General features: G+C 43.2%; 1 protein-coding gene across 1 annotated transcript in view; it reads left to right on the forward strand.

The window, feature by feature from the left end:
• The window catches only part of COL4A6 (collagen type IV alpha 6 chain), a 192847-nt gene that overhangs the window by 132389 nt on the left and 40125 nt on the right, over positions 1 to 20333 (forward strand). Inside the window, exons 11-21 of the mRNA XM_070952120.1 lie at positions 1270 to 1311; positions 7646 to 7738; positions 10506 to 10559; positions 12297 to 12356; positions 12564 to 12608; positions 13288 to 13341; positions 14036 to 14105; positions 15132 to 15242; positions 16304 to 16453; positions 16618 to 16722; positions 17692 to 17849. Of these exons, the coding sequence (XP_070808221.1) occupies positions 1270 to 1311; positions 7646 to 7738; positions 10506 to 10559; positions 12297 to 12356; positions 12564 to 12608; positions 13288 to 13341; positions 14036 to 14105; positions 15132 to 15242; positions 16304 to 16453; positions 16618 to 16722; positions 17692 to 17849 (942 nt within the window). The remainder of the gene's footprint in view (positions 1 to 1269; positions 1312 to 7645; positions 7739 to 10505; positions 10560 to 12296; positions 12357 to 12563; positions 12609 to 13287; positions 13342 to 14035; positions 14106 to 15131; positions 15243 to 16303; positions 16454 to 16617; positions 16723 to 17691; positions 17850 to 20333) is intronic.

Consider the following 20333-nt stretch of genomic DNA (forward strand, 5'->3'; position numbering starts at 1 on the left):
ACCATTGTAGCATTCCCATGGTCACATGATTTACATTCGGATGCTTGACAATATTTCATATTTATGACGGTTGTAGTGTATTGGGGTCATATGATTCCCTTTTGACAAGCAAAAGTCAGTGGGGAAACCAAATTCACTTAACAGCTGGGTTACTAATTTAATAACCACAGTGATTCACTTAACAAATGTGACAATAAAAGTCATAAAAACTCACTTAACAAATTTCTCACTTTCTCACATAAATTCTGGGTTCAGTTGTCGTAAGTCGAGGACTGCCTGTAGTTTTGGAATGGCTTGCTCCTGGTATATTTCTAAGTTATTTTCCATATTTGATTGCAGACAGACACTTCAGTTATGATGATTATGAATTATACTAGATATGAATCCACCAGATAGTTCCGAATGAATCTGGCACTTTTGACTACAGGTAGTTCTCAGCTTACAGCCATACAGCTTACAGCTTACAGTCAACTCTGGGAGTTGAAGTCCACAAGTCTTAAAGTTGCCAAGGTTGGAGACCCCTGCTTCAAAGCTACAGCAGCACTGAAAAAATGGACTTACTTCTCACTTACAACTGTTGCAGCCATGTGATCAAAGCTCAGGTGCTTGGCAGCCGGTATATATTTATAAAGGTTGCATTGTCCCAAGGTCATTGCGACCTTCTCAGCTGGCTTCCAACAAGCAAAGTCATTTTGGGAAGTTGGATTCACTTAATAGCCACGCAATTCACTTAACAACTGCAGTGATTCAATTAAAAACCATGCCATAAAATCAGCTTTACAACTGCTGATTAGCCAGATAAATTTTGGTCCCAATTATGGTCACGAGGACTACCTGAATTAGATCTTTCTCAAGGCCTAGGATGACAAAATATATACTTGCAATATATGCATTACTCCAGTTAATACAGCTGTTTGTAACTAATAATATTCTGTCCATTCCTATTGTGTCCGAGTACTTTTAGTATGACATCTAGTTAATCAAATTAGTGTGAGAAAAGAGAAACTTTTTAATACTTTGAACCCAAATAATTAGCTTTAATTCCTCATCAACTTGGGTTGGATTACCAGAACTAATACTATACCATTATTATTTTTTTTCAAATGGAGAATATTGATAAACACTTTTGGAAGACAGAGATAAGAAAACAAGCATTAATTCCATCGATCATTTCTTTTAACTCCTGTTTGGATGTCTTTGTGTTTCAATTGTACCGTTTTTGGAAAATAAATATTACAATGATTTGGTTTTATTTTTGTTATTTTGCAGGGTAGTAGCGGTCTAGTTTTCCATGGAGAAATAGGAGAAAAAGTAAGTAATTGTGTGTGTTTTGCAATGGGACACCAAATATCTTTTTCTTAACTGCGAGATTAAGAAGATTTTTTTACTGTTCTCCCACACATTGGCCATTTATTCAAGTTCTTGCCCTGAAAACGCGTTGCATATCAAGAAGAAGATTGGGCAATGGAGAAGAGCCTCAATTTTTTCACTCTATGTTAAAACACTGTATGTTTTCATGCAACATACAATTTCCAAAATTGGTATCAGCTTCCAAATGTTCTCCAGAAAAGCTTCATTTTCAACTCTTTTGGAAGTGATGAACAGTAGAGCCCATCAAAATTTTTGTGGGAGACCATTCTGGAGAACCCGTTCAATTATATTTATTTATTTATTTATTTATTTATTTATTATATTTCTATACCGCCTTTCTCCCGTAGGACTCAAGGCGGTGTACAGTCAAGAAAAATATAGACACACAAACATCATAAAATTGCTAATTAAAATTGTTACTTAGTTTGGTCAATTAAATAAAACCCAGAATTAGATAACATTTAAAAAATCATTTGCATGTTTGTATGTTTAGCCCTGCCTGTTGGAACATCAGGGTCTTGAGGGCACGGCGGAAAGCACGGAGATCAGGGATATTCCGTATCTCCGGGGGCAGTTCATTCCAAAGGGTTGGAGCCCCCACAGAGAAGGCCCTCCCCCTGGGAGTCGCCAGTCGACATAATTTGACTGACGGTACCCTGAGTAGTCCCTCCCTGTGAGAACGAACTGGTCGGTGGGAGGCTATTGGTGGCAAAAGATGGTCTCGTAGGTACCCAGGTCCTAAGCCATGGAGCGCTTTAAAGGTGATAACTAACACCTTGAATCGCACCCGGAAGACCACCGGGAGCCAGTGCAGCTCGCGTAGGAGAGGTGTTACATGGGCGTAATGAGCTGCGCCCATAATCACCCGCGTGGCTACGTTCTGGACCAGTTGGAGCCTCTGGGTGGTTTTCAAGGGGAGCCCCATGTAGAGAGCATTACAGTAGTCCATACGGGAGGTAACTAGGGCATGAGTGACCGTGCGCAAGGCGTCCCGATCCAGAAAGGGACGCAACTGGCGGATCAGGCGAACCTGATAAAAGGCACCCCTGGCCACGGCCGTCAAATGATCTTCTAAAGATAACCGTGAATCCAGGAGGACACCCAAGTTGCGGGCCCTCTCTGTGGGGAGCAAGATCTCATCCCCTATTGTCAGTGATGGTACCAGCTGACTATACCGGGACGCCGGAAGCCACAGCCACTCGGTCTTGGAGGGGTTGAGTCTGAGCTTGTTTCTCCCCATCCAGATCCGCACGGCCTCCAGGCAACGGGACATCACAGCAAGGGCATCATTGGGGTGGTCTGGGGTGGAGATGTATAGCTGTGTGTCATCAGCATACTGATGAACACTCACCCCAAAACCACGGATGATCTCACCTAGCGGTTTTACATAAATGTTGAACAGAAGGGGTGAGAGGACTGACCCTTGCGGCACCCCACAAATAAGGTGCCTCGAGGTCGACCTCTGCCCCCCTGCCAACACAAACTGCGAACGGTCAGAGAGGAAGGAGGAAAACCACCGAAGAACAGTGCCCCCTATTCCTAACCCCTCCAGCCGGTGCAGTAAGATACCATGGTCGATGGTATCAAAAGCCGCTGAGAGATCTAATAGGACCAGGATAGAGGAGCAACCTCTGTCCCGAGCCCTCCAGAGATCATCCACCAATGCGACCAATGCCGTTTCTGTGCTGTATCGTGACCTGAAGCCCGACTGGAACGGATCCAGATAGACAACTTCATCCAGGTATCGGGGTAGTTGTCGCGCCACCACACTCTCAACAACCTTCGCAACAAAGCGAAGATTGGAGACTGGACGATAATTTGATAATATAGCCGGGTCCAGGGAAGGCTTCTTGAGGAGGGGCTTCACAACCGCCTCTTTCAAGGCGGCGGGAAAGACACCCTCACTCAGAGAAGCATTTATAATCCCCTGGAGCCAGCCTCGTGTAACCTCCCGGGAGGCCAGTACCAACCAGGAGGGACACGGGTCCAATAAACATGTGGCAGCGTTAAGCTTGCCCAGAATCCTGTCCACGTCCTCAGGAGCCACAGAGTCAAACTCTTCCCAGATAACGCTCTCAAGACCTGCCCCCGTCTCCTCCCCTGGATCTACCCAATCGGAGTCCAGGCCTTCCCGAATCTGAGCGACTTTATCATGCAGGAATTGTACAAAATCCTCAGCTCGACCCTTTAAGGGATCTTCCCGTACCCCCACCTGAAGTAGGGAGCGGGTCACCCTAAACAGCGCAGCTGGGCGGTTCTCTGCAGATGCAATAAGAGCGGAGAAGTAGCTAGACTTCGCCGCTCTTATCGCCACTAGGTAGATCTTAATATAAGATCTCACCTGTGTTCGGTCAGATTCAGATCGGCTTGTCCTCCAATCACTCTCCAGGCGTCTTTTCCGACGCTTCATCTCTCTCAGCTCCTCGGAAAACCAAGGAGCTAGACGAGATCGGCATCGCGTCAGAGGCCGCAAAGGCACGACGCGGTCCAAGGCCCCAGTAGCCGCCCTGTCCCAGGCGACCACCAGGTCCTCAGTCGAGTCGTGAGCCAGAGTCTCAGGAAATGGCCCAAGCTCCATCAGGAACCTTTCGGGGTCCATCAGGCGCCTGGGACGGAACCATTTGGTTGGTTCCGTCTCCCTGCGGTGGGTGGAAGTGACTTGAAAGTCCATGTGAAGGAGAGAATGATCAGACCATGACAAGGGCTTGATGTCTATATCCCCTATTCTTAGATCATTCAGCCACTGATCAGAGATAAAAATCAAGTCCAGAGTGTGATTCCCCAAGTGGGAATTATAAACAATTATAAACAATTCCTCCAGGCTTCGGGGCCCTTGACCTCCTGAAAGAGGGGGACAACTAGTTACTTCTCTCAGCATGACCAAAAGGGTTGGGTTGATTCCAGGGGAAGATGGAGTTCTTAAGAAACCAAGCCATAAAATGCTTTTTAGAGGAAAACCAGCACTTTAAATGGCATTAGGAAACTGAGAATCTAAGGCAGGGCCTGAAAAATAGGTGTAACATGCACCCGCCAGCAACCACCTAGATAGATCTGGGCCACTGCATTTTGTACCACCTAAAGTTTCCAGATAATCTTTAAAGACAGTCCCATGAAGAATGCATTGCAGGAGTCTAGAGCAGTGTTTCTCTACCTCAGCATCTTTAAGATATGTGGACTTCAACTCTGCGGACTTCATCTTCCAGAATTCCCTAACCAACAGATCTCAGAATTCCTGAGGTTGAGAAGTCCTTGTCTGCAAGAGTGGTGATGAAGGCATGAGCCACCTAATCAGTCTTTAAGATGACTTTCTTGTATGTAATTTATTTATTTGTTGAATTTCTATAGCTGTCCATCTCAGTCAATGAGGGCCCAGGGGAGGGGCGGGGGGGGTGGCGGTTATTATTAACGAAGGTCTGGGTCCGAGGGAGACCACTGTGCCACAGATTGCCGGGTGTGAGTCCCTCTTTGTGAGATGGGGTCATGGGGTTCAGATGGGCTTGCTGCTTACGTACCTGGCTCCCTGCCGCGTGGCAACGGCCCTGCCCGAGCTACTCGACGTGATAGCCACGGTGGCAGTTGATACACCCAGGCTTATGGTCATGGGTGATTTCAATCTGCCGTCCGTTGGTGAAACGTCAGAGATGGCTCGGGAGTTCATGGCTTCCATGACGGCCATGGACCTGACCCAGTTAGTTCATGGCCCCACTCACAGGGGGGGACACACGCTGGACCTGATTTTTGTCTCTGGCCAGTGGTTGAGTGGTCTTATTATAGGGGATATAGACATGAAACCCTTGTCATGGTCAGATCACTCACTCCTTCGTCTGGACCTTCGAACCGCTACACCCCGCCGCAGGGAGGCGGACCCAATTAGATGGATCCGCCCCAGGCGCCTGATGGATCCTGATAGGTTCCAGACGGAGCTTGGGCCAATTCCTGAAGATCTGGCACACGACTCGGCCGAGGACCTGGTAGCTGCCTGGGATCGGGCGGCTGGTGGGGCCTTGGATCGAGTCGTGCCTTTGCGGCCTCTGACCCGGTGTCGATCCCTCGCGGCTCCTTGGTTCACCGAGGAGCTGAGGGAGATGAAACGCCGGAAAAGACGCCTAGAGAGTGGTTGGAGGGCCAGTCTCGCTGAATCTGACCGAACACTGGTAAGGTCGCATATTAAGACCTACCTAGTGGCGATAAAGACGGCAAAGTTTAACTACTTTTCCGCCTCTATTGCGTCATCAGGGAATCGTCCGGCCGCCCTGTTCAGGGTAACCCGCTCCCTGCTCCATCCGGGAGCGCGGGAGGATCCCTTGGAAGGCAGGGCGGAGGATTTCGGACAATACCTGTATGACAAAATCGCTCAGATCCGGGGGGATTTGGACTCTGACTGGGTAGATCAGGGCAGGGTGACGAGGAATAGTCTTGAGAATGTTACCTGGGAGGAGTTTGATGCTGTGACTCCGGATGATGTGGACAGGATTTTGGGGAGACTTAGTGCGGCCACATGTTTACTGGACCCGTGTCCCTCCTGGTTGGTACTGGCCTCCCGGGAGGTTACACGAGGCTGGCTCCAGGGTGTTATCAACGCTTCGTTGAGTGAGGGTCACTTCCCCGCCGCTTTGAAAGAAGCGGTGGTGAGGCCTCTCCTCAAGAAGCCGTCCCTGGATCCGGCAATATTGGCCAACTATCGTCCTGTCTCCAACCTTCGCTTCCTGGCGAAGGTTGTTGAGAGTGTGGTCGCGCGACAGTTTCCACAATTCTTGGAGGAAACATCCTATCTAGATCCGTTCCAGTCGGGTTTCAGGCCTGGACACAGCACGGAAACGGCATTGGTCGCGTTGGTTGATGATCTCTGGAGGGCTCGGGACAGGGGTTGTTCCTCTGTTCTGGTCCTGTTAGACCTCTCAGCGGCTTTTGATACCATCGACCATGGTATCATGCTGCACCGGCTGGAAGAGTTGGGGATGGGGGGCACCGTATTACGGTGGTTCTCCTCCTTTCTCTCCGACCGGTCGCAGTTCGTGTTGGCAGGTGGGCAGAGGTCGACCTCAAGGCCTCTTATATGTGGAGTGCCTCAGGGGTCGGTCCTCTCGCCCCTCCTGTTCAACATTTATGTGAAGCCGCTGGGCGAGATCATCCGTGGCTTTGGGGTGAGATACCACCAGTACGCTGATGACACCCAGCTGTACATCTCCACCCCAGGCCACCCCAACGATGCCCTTGAAGTGATGTCCCAGTGCCTGGAGGCTGTGCGGATCTGGATGGGGAGGAACAGGCTCAGGCTCAACCCTTCCAAGACTGAGTGGCTGTGGCTCCCGGCATCCCGATATAGTCAGTTGACTCCATCACTGACTATTGGGGGCGAGTCGTTGGCCCCCACAGAGAGGGCTCGCAATCTGGGAGTCCTCCTGGATAGGCAGCTGTCCTTGGAGGAACATCTGACGGCTGTAACCAGGGGGACCTTTTGTCAGGTTCGCCTGATCCGCCAGTTGCGGCCCTTTCTTGATCGGGATTCCCTGTGCACAGTCACTCATGCCCTCGTCACCTCTCGCCTTGACTACTGCAACGCTCTCTACATGGGGCTCCCCTTGAGGAGCACCCGGAGGCTCCAACTGGTCCAGAATGCAGCAGCGCGGGTAGTGACGGGAGCAGCCTGGCGCTCCCATGTAACACCGCTCCTGCGCGAGCTGCACTGGCTCCCAGTGGTCTTCCGGGTGCGCTTCAAGGTGTTGGTTATCACCTTTAAAGCGCTCCATGGCATAGGGCCTAGCTATCTTCGAGACCGCCTGCTGCCACCGACAATCTCCCATCGACCCGTGCGCTCCCACAGAGAGGGCCTCCTCGGGGTGCCATCAGCCAAACAGTGCAGGCTGGTGACCCCCAGGGGGAGGGCCTTCTCTGTGGGGGCACCTACCCTCTGGAATCAATTGCCTCCAGAGATAAGGAGAATCCAAGACCTCGGTGCCTTCCGCCGTGCCCTTAAAACCTTCCTTTTCCAGCAAGCCGGGCTGGCCTAATTTTTTTTTTTTTAAGTGTTTTTAAGTGTTTTGTTTATTGTTTTTAATTAATGGGGCCAAATTTATATATGTATATTTTAACTGTATTTTAATATTTGTACTTGATGTTTTTACTTGGCTGTTCACCGCCCTGAGTCCTCAGGGAGAAGGGCGGTATACAAATTCAAAATAAAATAAATAAAAAAAAAATGACTTTGGGCAGCTTACAATTCAAAAAATATATGACGATTAAAAATACTAATACATGTTTATTTTCCAAATAGGGAGATGTGGGGCTGCCAGGACCAGCGGGACCTCCATCTTCCACAGGGACAGAAGAATTTGTTGGATTGTCCAAAGGACAGCGAGGAGCAAAGGTTTGTTCTTAACAATGGATAAACTCTGAATGAAATATTTTTTAAAAGGATGCTGAAAGTCAGACTTGATTTCTCACAGTTTCGTCAACAAATCAGGGTTTTTTTTTGGCAATAGCATAGAAAAGGTTGGACATAAGCTTCTTCAGGCACTTTTTTTCAATTCTCCAATCCATAGTTGCCTGTCCTTGCTATAAAGGACAAATGTAGTACATATTTTAATGAGAACTGGCACAGTCAAGATTAATAAACCAACTGTTTTTTCCTCAGTTTCCTCACTTTTCTAAATTTTACGATACGGGTGAACTACACCCTAGGCTATAATAAAATGAACATCCAGAGAAATGTATGCAAAACTGCATATGTTGGAAGAAAATATAAGCACATACTGTACATTTAGAGAAACATGTGACAAAAAGCCCACAAATGTTCCTGCTAGCTTTTCAGCCCAATATTTGCAAATTTGCGCAGAAAGAGATTAGAAAGTGTGTTTCAGAAAGTATGAAAGTTGAAACTATCAGATGAGGCAGATTTATTCATGGCTGAGCATAGGGCAACACCAATTAATTTATTATGATATAAGCTTTGGCAGGCTAAGGTCTGTTTTGTTTTTTGAAGCAGACCCTAATCTAGGAAAACATTCATATGCCTGGATACATTTGTCATTCAGTAGTGGAATAAATTGATGTGTAGGTGTGGTATGGAATGTCTGTTCCTGGAAAATTTTAAATGTTGTGGCTTAAATGGAATTACTCTTGACTTTCTTGTAACTTTGATACTGTAGTGATTTAGGCTGTTATTTAAAAGATAGCACAACTAATTAATTGGAAATTCAGAGTCGGATCCTAGATTAACTCCTTGGTGAATCAGTAAACTTAACACATTCTTCTTTGTTAACAAAATGTAGGAATTTGCTGAGGAATTTAGGCACATCCTCCCAACCTTTCCTTCCCTGGGGAAAAGCAAAGATAAGAGAATGTAGCATAAACCTCCCAACAATTAAAATGATTTTCAGTTTGTTTAGAAAAGTGATTAGTCTCCCTTTCAAAAAGCACAGAAAAAAAAAAAGCAATTTAAGCCAGTCCTGGACATTTCTTCATTTTAGTAAATGATTAACTCATTTAAGGTCTAATCTGTTCATAGTTTGATCAATGATTTCCAACACTGTTTTCCCTACCCCAAAGAATCCTGAACGTTTACTCTTGAAAGAGTAGGACTCTTGAATGTTTGTCTCTGAGAATGTCAACTTTCCTGAGACAAGAGGCAATCAAAAGGATGCCCAAGGTTGTAATCATTACCACGGAAATGTTGACATACCAAACTGTTTTTCAGCTAAATCTCTGGGTCGTAAAATTCTGCTTACCCAGGTGGAAGATGTAATCTCTTAAAGAAACAAATAGCAGCACTCAAATAGTAGCTTTTGATTTGTACTATGTACAATGTGTCCGATAGCCCAGTTGTCTTAAATTAACCAATCTCAGCTCTTTGATTTCGTCAAGTTGTTTTGGATATACGTAATTGCAAACCACACTTTATTTTCCCCAGCAGAGTTGCAAGCGAGAGTGAGAACTTTTTTGCTTCAGTATTAGATAACAGAAGAACAGAATTGGAAGGGACCTTGGAGGTCTTCTAGTCCAACCCTCTGCCCAAGGCAGGAGACCTTAAATCGTTCTGGACAAATGGTTGTCCAATCTTTTCTTGAACTCCTTCAATGGTGGAGCATCCACAACCTCCAGAGGCAAGCCATGCCAGTGGTTAATTGTTCTCAGTGTCAGGAAATTTCTCCTTATTTCTAAGTTGGCTCTCTCTCCTTGATTAGTTTGCATCTATTGCTTCTTGTCCTTCCTTCAGGTGCTTTGGAGAATAGATTGACCCCCCTCTTCTTTGTGGCAGTCTCTCAAATATTGGAAAACTGCTATCATGTCACCCTTAGTTCTTCTTTTCTCTAGACTAACCATACCCAATTCCAGCAACCATTCTTCATATGTTTTAGCCTCCAGACCCCTAATCATCTTTGTTTCTCTTCTCTGCAGTCTTTCTAGAGTCTCAGCATCTTTTTTATATTGTGGTGACCAAAATTGGAAGCAGTATTCCAAGAATTGGAAGGATCTTGGAGATCTTCTAGTCCAACCCTCTGCCCAAGGCAGGAGACCTTATATCATTCTGGACAGATGGTTGTCCAATCTTTTCTTTAAACCCTCCAGTGATGGAGCATCCACAACCTCTGGAAGCAAAGCAGTTCCACTGGTTAATTGTTCTCACTGTCAGGAAATTTCTCTTTATTTCTAAGTTGGCTCTCTCCTTCATTAGTTTCCATCCATTGCTTTTTGTCCTTCCTTCAGGTGCTTTGGAGAATAGGTTGACCCTCCTCTTCTTTGTGGCAGCCCCTGAGATATTGGAATACTGCTATCATGACACCCCTAATTCTTCTTTTCATTAACTTCATGTTTTCCTGGCAACTGATTCTGCTCACTCAAATTATCTCTATTAGAGCTCTGCAGCTGACACCAATGCAGAATGTAGAAATGCCCTGTTTTCCAGCCTCAACAATGAGTCTTAACAATTTTGAAATAAGGTAACTTCAAGTTGTATGTTAACAAGATGACTCAATATAAATTGACAGTGATGGTTAATCACGGTTTAGAATTTGGATGTCAATATATCAATAGGATAAATGAATAGACGTAAAAATGAATATTCAAACCTAGATCTTACAGTATTGAGTAGTGGTACGTTACTGAGTGTTTGATTTTATACTTGTTTGTTTCAGGGAGTTCCTGGGGTCAAAGGAATTCCAGGCCCACCAGGAGTTCCTGGACGTCCGGTAAGATGTTTCATCCAACCTTTGTTGACCTATCTCCCCTTTGAAGAGGATGGAAATGGCACATAGTTCAGAATAAACTCCACCCCAACTGAGGCACCCATCTAGAATGAAGCCATGTTTGACAAGCATGGAAGCAAAAGGGTTCCCACGCTTCTTCTGATCATATGGGAGGAGGAGAAAGGAGAATCTGAGCATCTTCCCACCACACATTTGTCTTCTCCTTGTTTCCATCATTCCGTCATTGTCTGAGTATGAGTATGGTTTCCACACAGGGATAATAAGCCTTTGCAACGAGTCCTACAGTATTGATGTATTTTCATTGTAATAATGGAAGCATAATTCGTTGGCTTGTTTCTATTTTGGGTTTTCTGTTACATATAAACAAATTCCCTCTAATGTAAATTGGAATTTTTGACAAATGCTTCTTGTTCAGAAGGATGGTTTCAATGACAGCTCATATAGGCAGAAGTTTTTATTATAGCGTCTTAGCATCTGGCACAAATCCTGCACAATGACTCGTTTCCCCCTACCCACCACCCCCACTCTCTCTGGTCCCTTCTTGGGTGGTGGCAATGAATTTTCTACCTCCATGAAACATTTGCAAATGATGTTTCTGTCATTGTAATCTAAGAAAAGAGTGTTTTAGGAAACTTTGCAACCATGGAGTAAATTGTTTACTAATTGTGTCATTAAATTGCTTGCGGGGCATTCTCTTCTCCAAATAAGAGGTGCATAACTAGGGGTTTTCTGTCGATGGTTGGATATTCCAAGATGTTCATTGCTGTCTAAGGAAGACGATACGTGCTTTTTAATGTAACCTTTGAGTGAGCCGTAATGCAGAAAATTGATTAAAAAATGGAGTTGCAGAACAAACAGAAGAGTGATGTCAGCAGGGGTGTGTGCTTACAGATCCCCTGAGTGATTCTTGTTTATAGATAAAACCTTACTTGAACTTATTTTGAACATAAATGATGAAACATGCAAAGTAAAGGCATTGATTGCATGTAAATTCACCACAAATTAACGCAGATTCTTTCTGTGCATGCCGGTGGTGGGTTTCAAAAATTTTTACTACCGGTTCTGTGGGTGTGGCTTTGTGGGCGTGGCATGGCTTGGTGGGTATGACATGGTGGGTGTGGCAGGGGAAGGATACTGCAATGCATTACCATTCCCACCCCACTCTAGAGGAAGCTTATTGCAAAATCCCCATTTCCTCCTGATCAGCTGGGACTTGGGAGGCAGAGAATAGATGGGGGTGGGGCCAGTCAGAATTTTTACTACCGGTTCTCCGAACTACTCAAAATTTCCACTACCGGTCCTCCAGAACTGATCAGAACCTGCTGAAACCCACCTCTGGTGCATACATATTTTTATTTACCAGTGAAGTATAACAACTGAACAATATGAAATGTATTGATATTGCAAGGGAAAAATATATGCATTTCAGTGATTAAAATAAACTGAAAATAAGGGACAGGATGAAACCCAGGAAAAAGAAAAAAGAAAAAAAAAGATTCAAGGTATTAAATAAAATGAATTCTGGCCTTAAACATATATCTATTAAGTGTAAATCTGTTAAATATAGACCAGCTGCTTGGTAGGAAAAGTTTATGTCTACACAAAAACATGGAATCATCAATCTTATCCTTGTTCTCTTTCTTTCTTTCTTTCTTTCTTTCTTTCTTTCTTTCTTTCTTTCTTTCTTTCTTTCTTTCTTTCTTTTTTCTTTTTGTTTAGGGTTTCTGGAGCTTTGGAGAAAAGGGAGAAAAAGGTGTCCCCGGTTTACCAGGACCCAGAGTAAGAAGCTTCACAAAATCTTGCTTTTTGGAAAATATTTGTACAGGTAGTCCTCAACAAATGACCAATTGCTTATCAAAGGTACTCCAGACTCCCCAAAAGACTTGGGGACTAAGGCTTAGAGAGTGGCAAAGTCCAGTGGAGGGACCTGTAGGTGTCAAACTGGAGCACATACTCAACCGCACATTTGATTTTCTTTCATTTTAGGGAGACACGGGACCGAGGGGATCTTACGGAAACGTAGGCAGAAAGGTATGTTGTGTGTTCACAAACATCTTTATTCATCTAGCACAGGGGTCTCCAACCTTGATAACTTTAAGATTTGTGGACTTCAACTTCCAGAGTTCCTCAGCCAGCAAAGCCAGCAAATTCTGGGAGTTGAAGTCCACAAGTCTTAAAGTTGCCAAGGTTGGAGACCCCTGATCTAGCAGATGATGCCACAGTGGGCATTTTCTGGTGAGGCCCAGCAAAACATTTTGGAACAATATGTCTAGTTTGATATGGGAGATCCTGGCTCTTGATCCTTTAAAGGACAAGCTATTTTATCAAGTCTTTGGACAGACAGTTGGACTCTAATTATTTGTGAGTTCCAAAAGGCATTTGAGACCCTTTAATTCTTCTGCTGGACCTTTGGAATGTAAAGGCAATGTAGGGCACAACTGGCATGTTTAAGGCCAATTTGGGTTTTTAATTTGATTGATAATTCAATTTGATTCTTTATGAGCATGCAGTGTTCCTGTATACAAGAGTCTATCCAGAGTCTTCAATTAGAGTTGGCTTGTTTGCTTGCTTGCTGCTCAACCACTCAGCTCAAACGTATTATGCAGTGTGCAGAAGAAATGATTTTTCAATAAATGAATAAGTACAGAGGAAAACAGGAAGAAAAACCCCGTGTTCTTCTCATTCTGAATCATCTTTCATTGTTATTCAGGGAGTTCTGGGCGAATCAGGATATCCTGGTTGGGATGGCTCTCCAGGCGGAAAGGTAACCCGCTCCACATGAAAAATTGACCAGGTAGCACAAATATTGTAGCTTTAGACAAGACAGGGAAATAGCCCAAAGGTAGCTGTGACTTGACAGTCCTTTCCCTTTTTTTAAAAAAAAAAAAATAATGTTTTCAAAAATTTTATTCACAACGTTAAAATGCAAATTCCCAAAACAGGAACAAAAATACAAAAACAAAACTAAACAAGAGATTTCAAAGGGGAATAAAACACATAAATTTCTTCCCACTTGAATATTGATAAATATATTTCAAGAATAATAGTTGCAAAACAGGCCCACAAATTATGAACTACTATAATTCTGTTTACCCAATCAAGTCCTTTCCTGATCTGTCACTTCTTCACTTTAGATAGACCTGGAAAGAAGACATTGAGATAAGAAACTTCTTAATGTGTTTCCAAGGCACTTGCAGTATAGTAAAACTACAGGGATATTTCTTGATTCAAAATAGCTGAAAACTCATGTTTTCTTATTTCTAGCCAAGCTTTGTCCCTGACAGATTCGTCTTCTGTATTACAGAGACTTTTATTTTGTTTTTGTGCATATAGTCATTCAGCCATGCTACCCACCCAACTTTGTATTTGTGCCCTACTTCCCAAGTTACACTTTGGATGAAGCAGAAACCTTTTGACTAAACTGTGAAGCTCTTGTGTTTTCTATTTCTTGCTTTCAGGGTGAATTTGGCGATGTGGGTCCACCAGGCCCTTCATTAATTGTTGACATAAATGGTGCTGTCATATCAGGTGGGTGATTTTCCTTACAAATCCATGTCTTCTTTGACATGTATGAAGAATAAGATAAGAATAAGTTAAAAAGAATGAAATGTTTCTCAAGGCTAGATTAGTGTTGCCACACTTACTGTATTAGAGTTCCATGGCATTCAAATCAGAGTAGACCACAAGGAGTGCCTTCCAGATGGATTACATCGCAGATCCCTGAATGGTTCTATTTTCTTGGCATATGGGAATGCTTCTGGAGGAACCACTAGAGGATTCATAAATGCAAAATTGCTGTATCTGGCTTGTCCGAGCAATTTCTGTTGTGGAAATTGTTATTGCTGGCTAGGATTGTGTGATTGTGTGTGATTAAAAAAGGGGGAAACCCTCAACAAAAGAACCTAGAATCAGAAGAGACCATAATGTTCCTAAAGTCCTGGTTCCATGCAAGAATCCAAATTAAATCCTGTGAAATATGTCCTTCAATTATCACTCTTTTATAGAACATCTTCTGGAGAAGAATCATATTTGGAGCCCACCTTCTCGTCTTACTGTCTTCCCCATCATTTGATCAATGCAGGATATGCAGACAGCAGGAACATGACTCAGAGGTCCCTAGAATTGGAAGGAGACTTCAGACAATGGAATCCAAACTTCTCTTTAGTGCAGAAATCAAGTTTAAATCATCCCTGCATGTTTGGTCAAAATGAACCAAGAGAGTTTCACCCATCACAGGCTGTATCCCTTGGTCTTCCTCCTTCTCCTCCCTGATACCAAAGGATAACTTAAATGCCAATTTTCTTTCCAAGACAGTTGTTGTAGAATGTCTGAAGGACTTCTTTGCATGCCAAACGTCTCGATTTCAATCCTAGGCATTTCCAGATACTATTAGAAAAAGTTCTGAATTGATCAGTTTAGGCACCATTGAATTTTGTGGGTTCTAACAGCAGCTAAATCAGCTTTTTACATTCCAAAAGTAGGCTACTAATGTAATGAGTGAGATAAATGAAGATAAGTTCTGAAGTTATTTTCTTTCCATCTTTTAAATCCTAGGTCCCCCTGGAGACCCTGGCACACCAGGAACCCCTGGACCTAGAGGAGATGAGGGAAATATAGGTTTGCCAGGATTTCCTGGGCAATCAGGACGTCCTCCAAGCTTTCCAGGTAACCTAGTTAAGAATCCATGGCTGGTGAGAGAATCCAAGGGTATCTTCATGTAAGAAGCCAACTACAAAGTATCTGATTTGTTTACTGATAAGTTGATCATCTCTCTAGAAAGACATGGTCATCATGACCATGTCTTTCGAGGCTGATAGGCTGACAAAGGCATACTTGAAAAAAAAATGTCTCAGAAAATACCAAAGAGAAAAATACAAGGAAACAAGGAAAAAGGACTTAGAGGAACTTTTAATATGTCTCACATATTGGGGCAAAAAAAGTGGGAAATGGGGGGAAATGTATAGTTTACTGATATTTAGAGTGGGTTTTCAATCACCTAATATCCTATGCTTAATTTCTGGAAGGAATCAATGAAATCTCTGTCCATCTATCCTTCCCACTGTATTTCTGTTGTCCTTCCATCTTTCCTCACCCAGTTTCATCTATGAATCTGATGATAATGATAATGATGATGATGATGATGATGATATCTGTTCAGTTGGGTCTGACTCTTGGCGATTCTATGAGCCAGGTCTTTCCAATCTTTCGATCTTGCACTACTTCTCTGAATTTTTCTATTCTCTGTCTGGTATCAGCTTTGATCGTGTCCAACCACCTGATTTTATGGATTATCTATAAATCTACATATGTTAAATTATAAAGCCTTCCGCACTGAATCCCTGCTTAGTTAGTTAGACCGTTCTTTGCTAACCAGAACTGGTAGTCTTCAGATGGGTGCAATGTGACCTGAAGCTCAAAGTCAGTTAGAGAGGACACAATTGGCAAATCTCCACTAAAATATACCATCTCCTCATCTCCTTGAAAGCAATGGTGGCATCCTAAGCAAAGACTGGTCCCAGATGCTAGCAGAACAGTTTTGTAGAACACTCCGTGGCTCTTCCAATCCAACAGGAATGTCAAGTGTTGGCTTACCTGGCCAAGATGCCTTAAACTAGAAAGTTGTATTCTATTGCTTTTAGCAGTTGAATCAGAAAATGAAGGAGCAGATTATTGGGTATGGGAATATGAATTTAGATGATAACTCCTGAAACATAGTCCTCATTTAGGTCTCCCAGGTTCAACAGGAGTCCCAGGGATCCCAGGATTTAGAGGTGATCGAGGAGACCCAGGAAGGACTACAGTTGGATCTCCAGGCCTACCTGGGAAAGATGGAGATCCAGGGTTACCCGGAGCTCCAGGGTTACCAGGTGCTTCAGGTAAATCCAAGATCAGGTACAACTTCTATTCTGCACTGATTTTGTGTATGAAAATTGACCTGCTTTCTCTTTGCTACAAGGAAATATCATCTTCTTGCTTGTCATGACTATCCAGTTTTCTAGATACTTGAGGATTTTAATATCTTTTTTCCCCCAAAATGCAGATATAATACACCCAGCAGGTACAATCTTTAGTGGAGAACCTGGGGAGCCAGGTATCCCTGGACCAAGGGGACCCCCAGGAATCTTCGGCTTAAAAGGGTATAAAGGTGAGTAGAATTCTCACTGTCTGAACATTCCCCCAATGTTCCCAAGTACTCAATCATGGTCTTTTTGGAAGAAAGCAGCTATAAGATGTACCACAACATTTTACATGAGTCCATTTGTGCAACATTTGTTTTTACTTCTTGGCCTGAGGAATGGCAGAATTTTCACTTTGGTTTGGAGGATCCATGCCCACATGGCCCAAAAAAAACCCCTTCTGTTTAGGAAAACATGGGCTTCATCTATTTATCTATATAGCTTACATTAGTGGACTACATGCAAGATGCATAAATCTTTCCACTCCTAATCTAACACTTTAATCACTCTCAGAACTTGGAGGAAGGAGCCAGGCTAATTAACTGACCACTAGTTTCTGTGGCTGGAGGAACAAATGCTAGGATACATTCTTTCAGCATCTCCCATAAACCAGAGATGGATTGAGTTATAATCAAGACAAGATTTAATTCTGAGTCAAGAATCTGTTATGAGGACATGGCCATTAACCTGCTTTTGGAAATTATTTTGCTTAGAGTGAATTAAGTACAAGGAGTAAAATTGTCCTTAAGTTGCATTAATGTCTGGAGACCTCATGGACACATTTCTGTAGAGTTTCATTTTCCAGAGACCTTCCAGCCAAATACCAACAAGTCCAGTCCCTTATTAGCTTTCCAGGATCTGCCAATTACCTGGGCATTGTGTAGAAGCATGTAGCCATTCATTTAACCCATTAGCATGAACAATGTATTCACTCACTCTACAGAAGAAACTTGTTCTCCTATATTATCCTGATTCTATTTTTTGGGTTTTGTTGACACAAAAGACACATACAGAGAGAGAGAGCGAAACAACTAAAATACAGATACTAGGTTTGTACCTGTGAACACTTATAGGTAGAATTTTTTTTAAAAAAAAAACTGATTTGAGGTCACAATTGTGGTGTGGCTCATGTCTGAAGTGAACGGTTTTTCCCCCAGGGAACGGTGGTGATTGTGCCTGTGATGGAGGAATCACAAGAATTGGCTTGCCAGGAGAGTCAGGGAGCCCTGGTCAACCTGGCAGACAAGGTGATATTGGACCAAAAGGATCCTCGGGGGATCTAGGAGATGGTATACTAGGTCCCCCTGGACCACCAGTAAGTAAATTTGTTTGATAGGGAACAATGTCAGAAGAAATTAGAAAGGTTAGATAAGCTTAATTTAAAAAACTTTTTGTTTGGTGGGGAAGAGGAAATTCATCTTTAGAAGGCTATTTATGGTGGGTGGCCATACCTAGGAGATGTTCCTCTGTCTCCAAAGAGGATCGGGCCAGAGTAATATTTTCCTGGGAGACTAATAGACTACTCTTCATCCCCATCTTGAAGAAAGCCCCATTATAGGTTCCTGAAATAAGGAATTATACTGAGGGGTGAAGTTAAAAGAGGGATTGGTCTAGAATCTCTATGTAGCCACAACCAAAGTTATCATATTTTTCGGAGGATAAGATGCACCTTTTTCCCCCAAAAAAAGAGGGTGAAAATATGGGTGCGTCTTATACTCCCGAATGTAGCCCCGGAGGTTTCAGAGACTGAAAAAAGCCTCAGACAAGAAGTTTCAGAAAAGAAGCCTCAGAGGCTTTTTTTCTGAAGCTCTGTTTTGGAGGCTTTCAGAGGCAGGAAAAAAAGTTTTTTCTGAAACAGAGTTTCAGAAGTTTCAGAGGCAGAAAAAAAAGCAAAAAAAAGCAAGGCGCAGAGCTCACAACCAAGGAACCTGTTGCTAAAATTCATCTTTGGGAACAGCTGATTGGGGGTATTCCGGGAGGCTGATCCACCTGCCAATCAGCTTTTTTCTTATTTTCCTCCCCAAATACTTATACTCTGAAAAATACGGTAGTTGAGAAGATTCCTATGCATAGGCATGAGTAGTAATAAATCAGTTTAACTGGACCTTTATGTGTGGACCTGATCTTTCGTGCCTGATATATGGACAGAATTTACTGTAGTTCATAATTTTATTATCTGATTCATATTGAACACCAAAAGCAATAAAAATAAAAATACAGCATGTCCAGGTCCAATCTGGTTCAAACAATAAATCCTGAACCTTTCCCAGGTGCACCAGACAAGAAACATGACCAGATAAGCAAGTTCTACCTTATTCTAAGACTACATTAACAGAACCTTCCAAATCTGGAAGTACAAATCTCCCACCACCTTTTTTACAGTCTGAGATATTAGTGAGGTTCCTTTCTGAGGCCCTTTCTTTGTCTGATCATTTCCTAGACAGCAGGATGGATTTGATTTAAATCAAGTCGATTTAAATCACAATTGAAATCATGATTCAAATCACTAGTAAAAAGGCTTAATTTAAATCAACTCAATTTAAATCATAATTTTTAAAGAGCAACTGACATCTCTGTCCTGCAGCGGCTCCTCCTCTGACCCGCTGTTGACTCACCGACAGTCCCATTCACTTTCATGGGACAGCTGGTGATGCGGCAGTGGCACAACAAGGTGAGGGACGTGGCGGGCAGCAGGTGAGTGGATGCCCGCTAAGAGGCGCTGCCATGATGGATCTGAAATGACAGGGGCTCTTTAATATTATATTTATAAGCTTTAGAAGGTTTCACTTTCATTTTTACTGCTTCCCCTTCCTCCTCACATTTAGAGCCTGGTGGTACAGATGCATTTCTCTTCAAACAATTTTACAGTTTGTCGTGTAGATAGATTTGCAAAACAATGGGATAAAGGAATATTCCTGAACTTTGTTTTATGATTTATCTCATGGTTACTGTGAAATTGTGTGAATGCATCAATCCAGTGCATGTTATCTCAGCTTGCAGGTTTGGATTCATTGAATGAGTTTACCAAAAATGTAAATATTGCAGAATATACAGCCTCATGCTACCTAACTAAGCTCCATTTCATGCTGAATAAACTGAATTATTAATGTATCTTAAATAGAAAACTATCTTTAGATAGATTTTTACTCCAAAAGCATTTTATTAAAATACATTTGATAAAAATGAAAAAAAATCTGATTTAAATAAAAAATCTTATTTAAAACAAAAAAATCTGTTTTTTTTTTAAATAAAATCGATTTTTATCCAACTTGCTAGACAGTGTCTTTTATCCTCACTCTCCCCCTCGTCCCCCAAGATCATTCTACATACCATTTTATTCCCGTAGTTAATGAGTACATCATCTGTTTTTGCTGAACTCTCTCTGTTTGTCTTCCCAATGATGCCCTTGATGTGATGTCCCGGTGCCTGGAGGCCATGCGGATCTGGATGGGGAGAAACAAGCTCAGACTCAACCCTTCCAAGACCAAGTGGCTGTGGTTCCCGGTATAGTCAGCTGGCTCCATTGCTGACTATTGGGGGCGAGATCTTGGCCCCCTCAGAGAGGGTTTGCAACTTGGGTGTTCTCCTGGATGCACGGCTGTCTTTGGAAGATCATATGATGGCCGTGGCCAGGGGAGCTTTTTATAAGGTTCACCTGATACGCCAGTTGCGTCCCTTTCTGGACCAGGATGCCTTGCGCACGGTCGCTCATGCCCTCGTCACGTCCCATCTGGACTACTGTAATGCTCTCTACATGGGGCTACCCTTGAAGAGCACTTGGAGGCTCCAACTAGTCCAG

Source organism: Pituophis catenifer, unplaced genomic scaffold (genome assembly GCF_029215685.1).
Source record: "Pituophis catenifer annectens isolate HBS135680 unplaced genomic scaffold, rPitCat1.0.hap2 SCAF_11, whole genome shotgun sequence".
NCBI lineage: Eukaryota > Metazoa > Chordata > Lepidosauria > Squamata > Colubridae > Pituophis > Pituophis catenifer.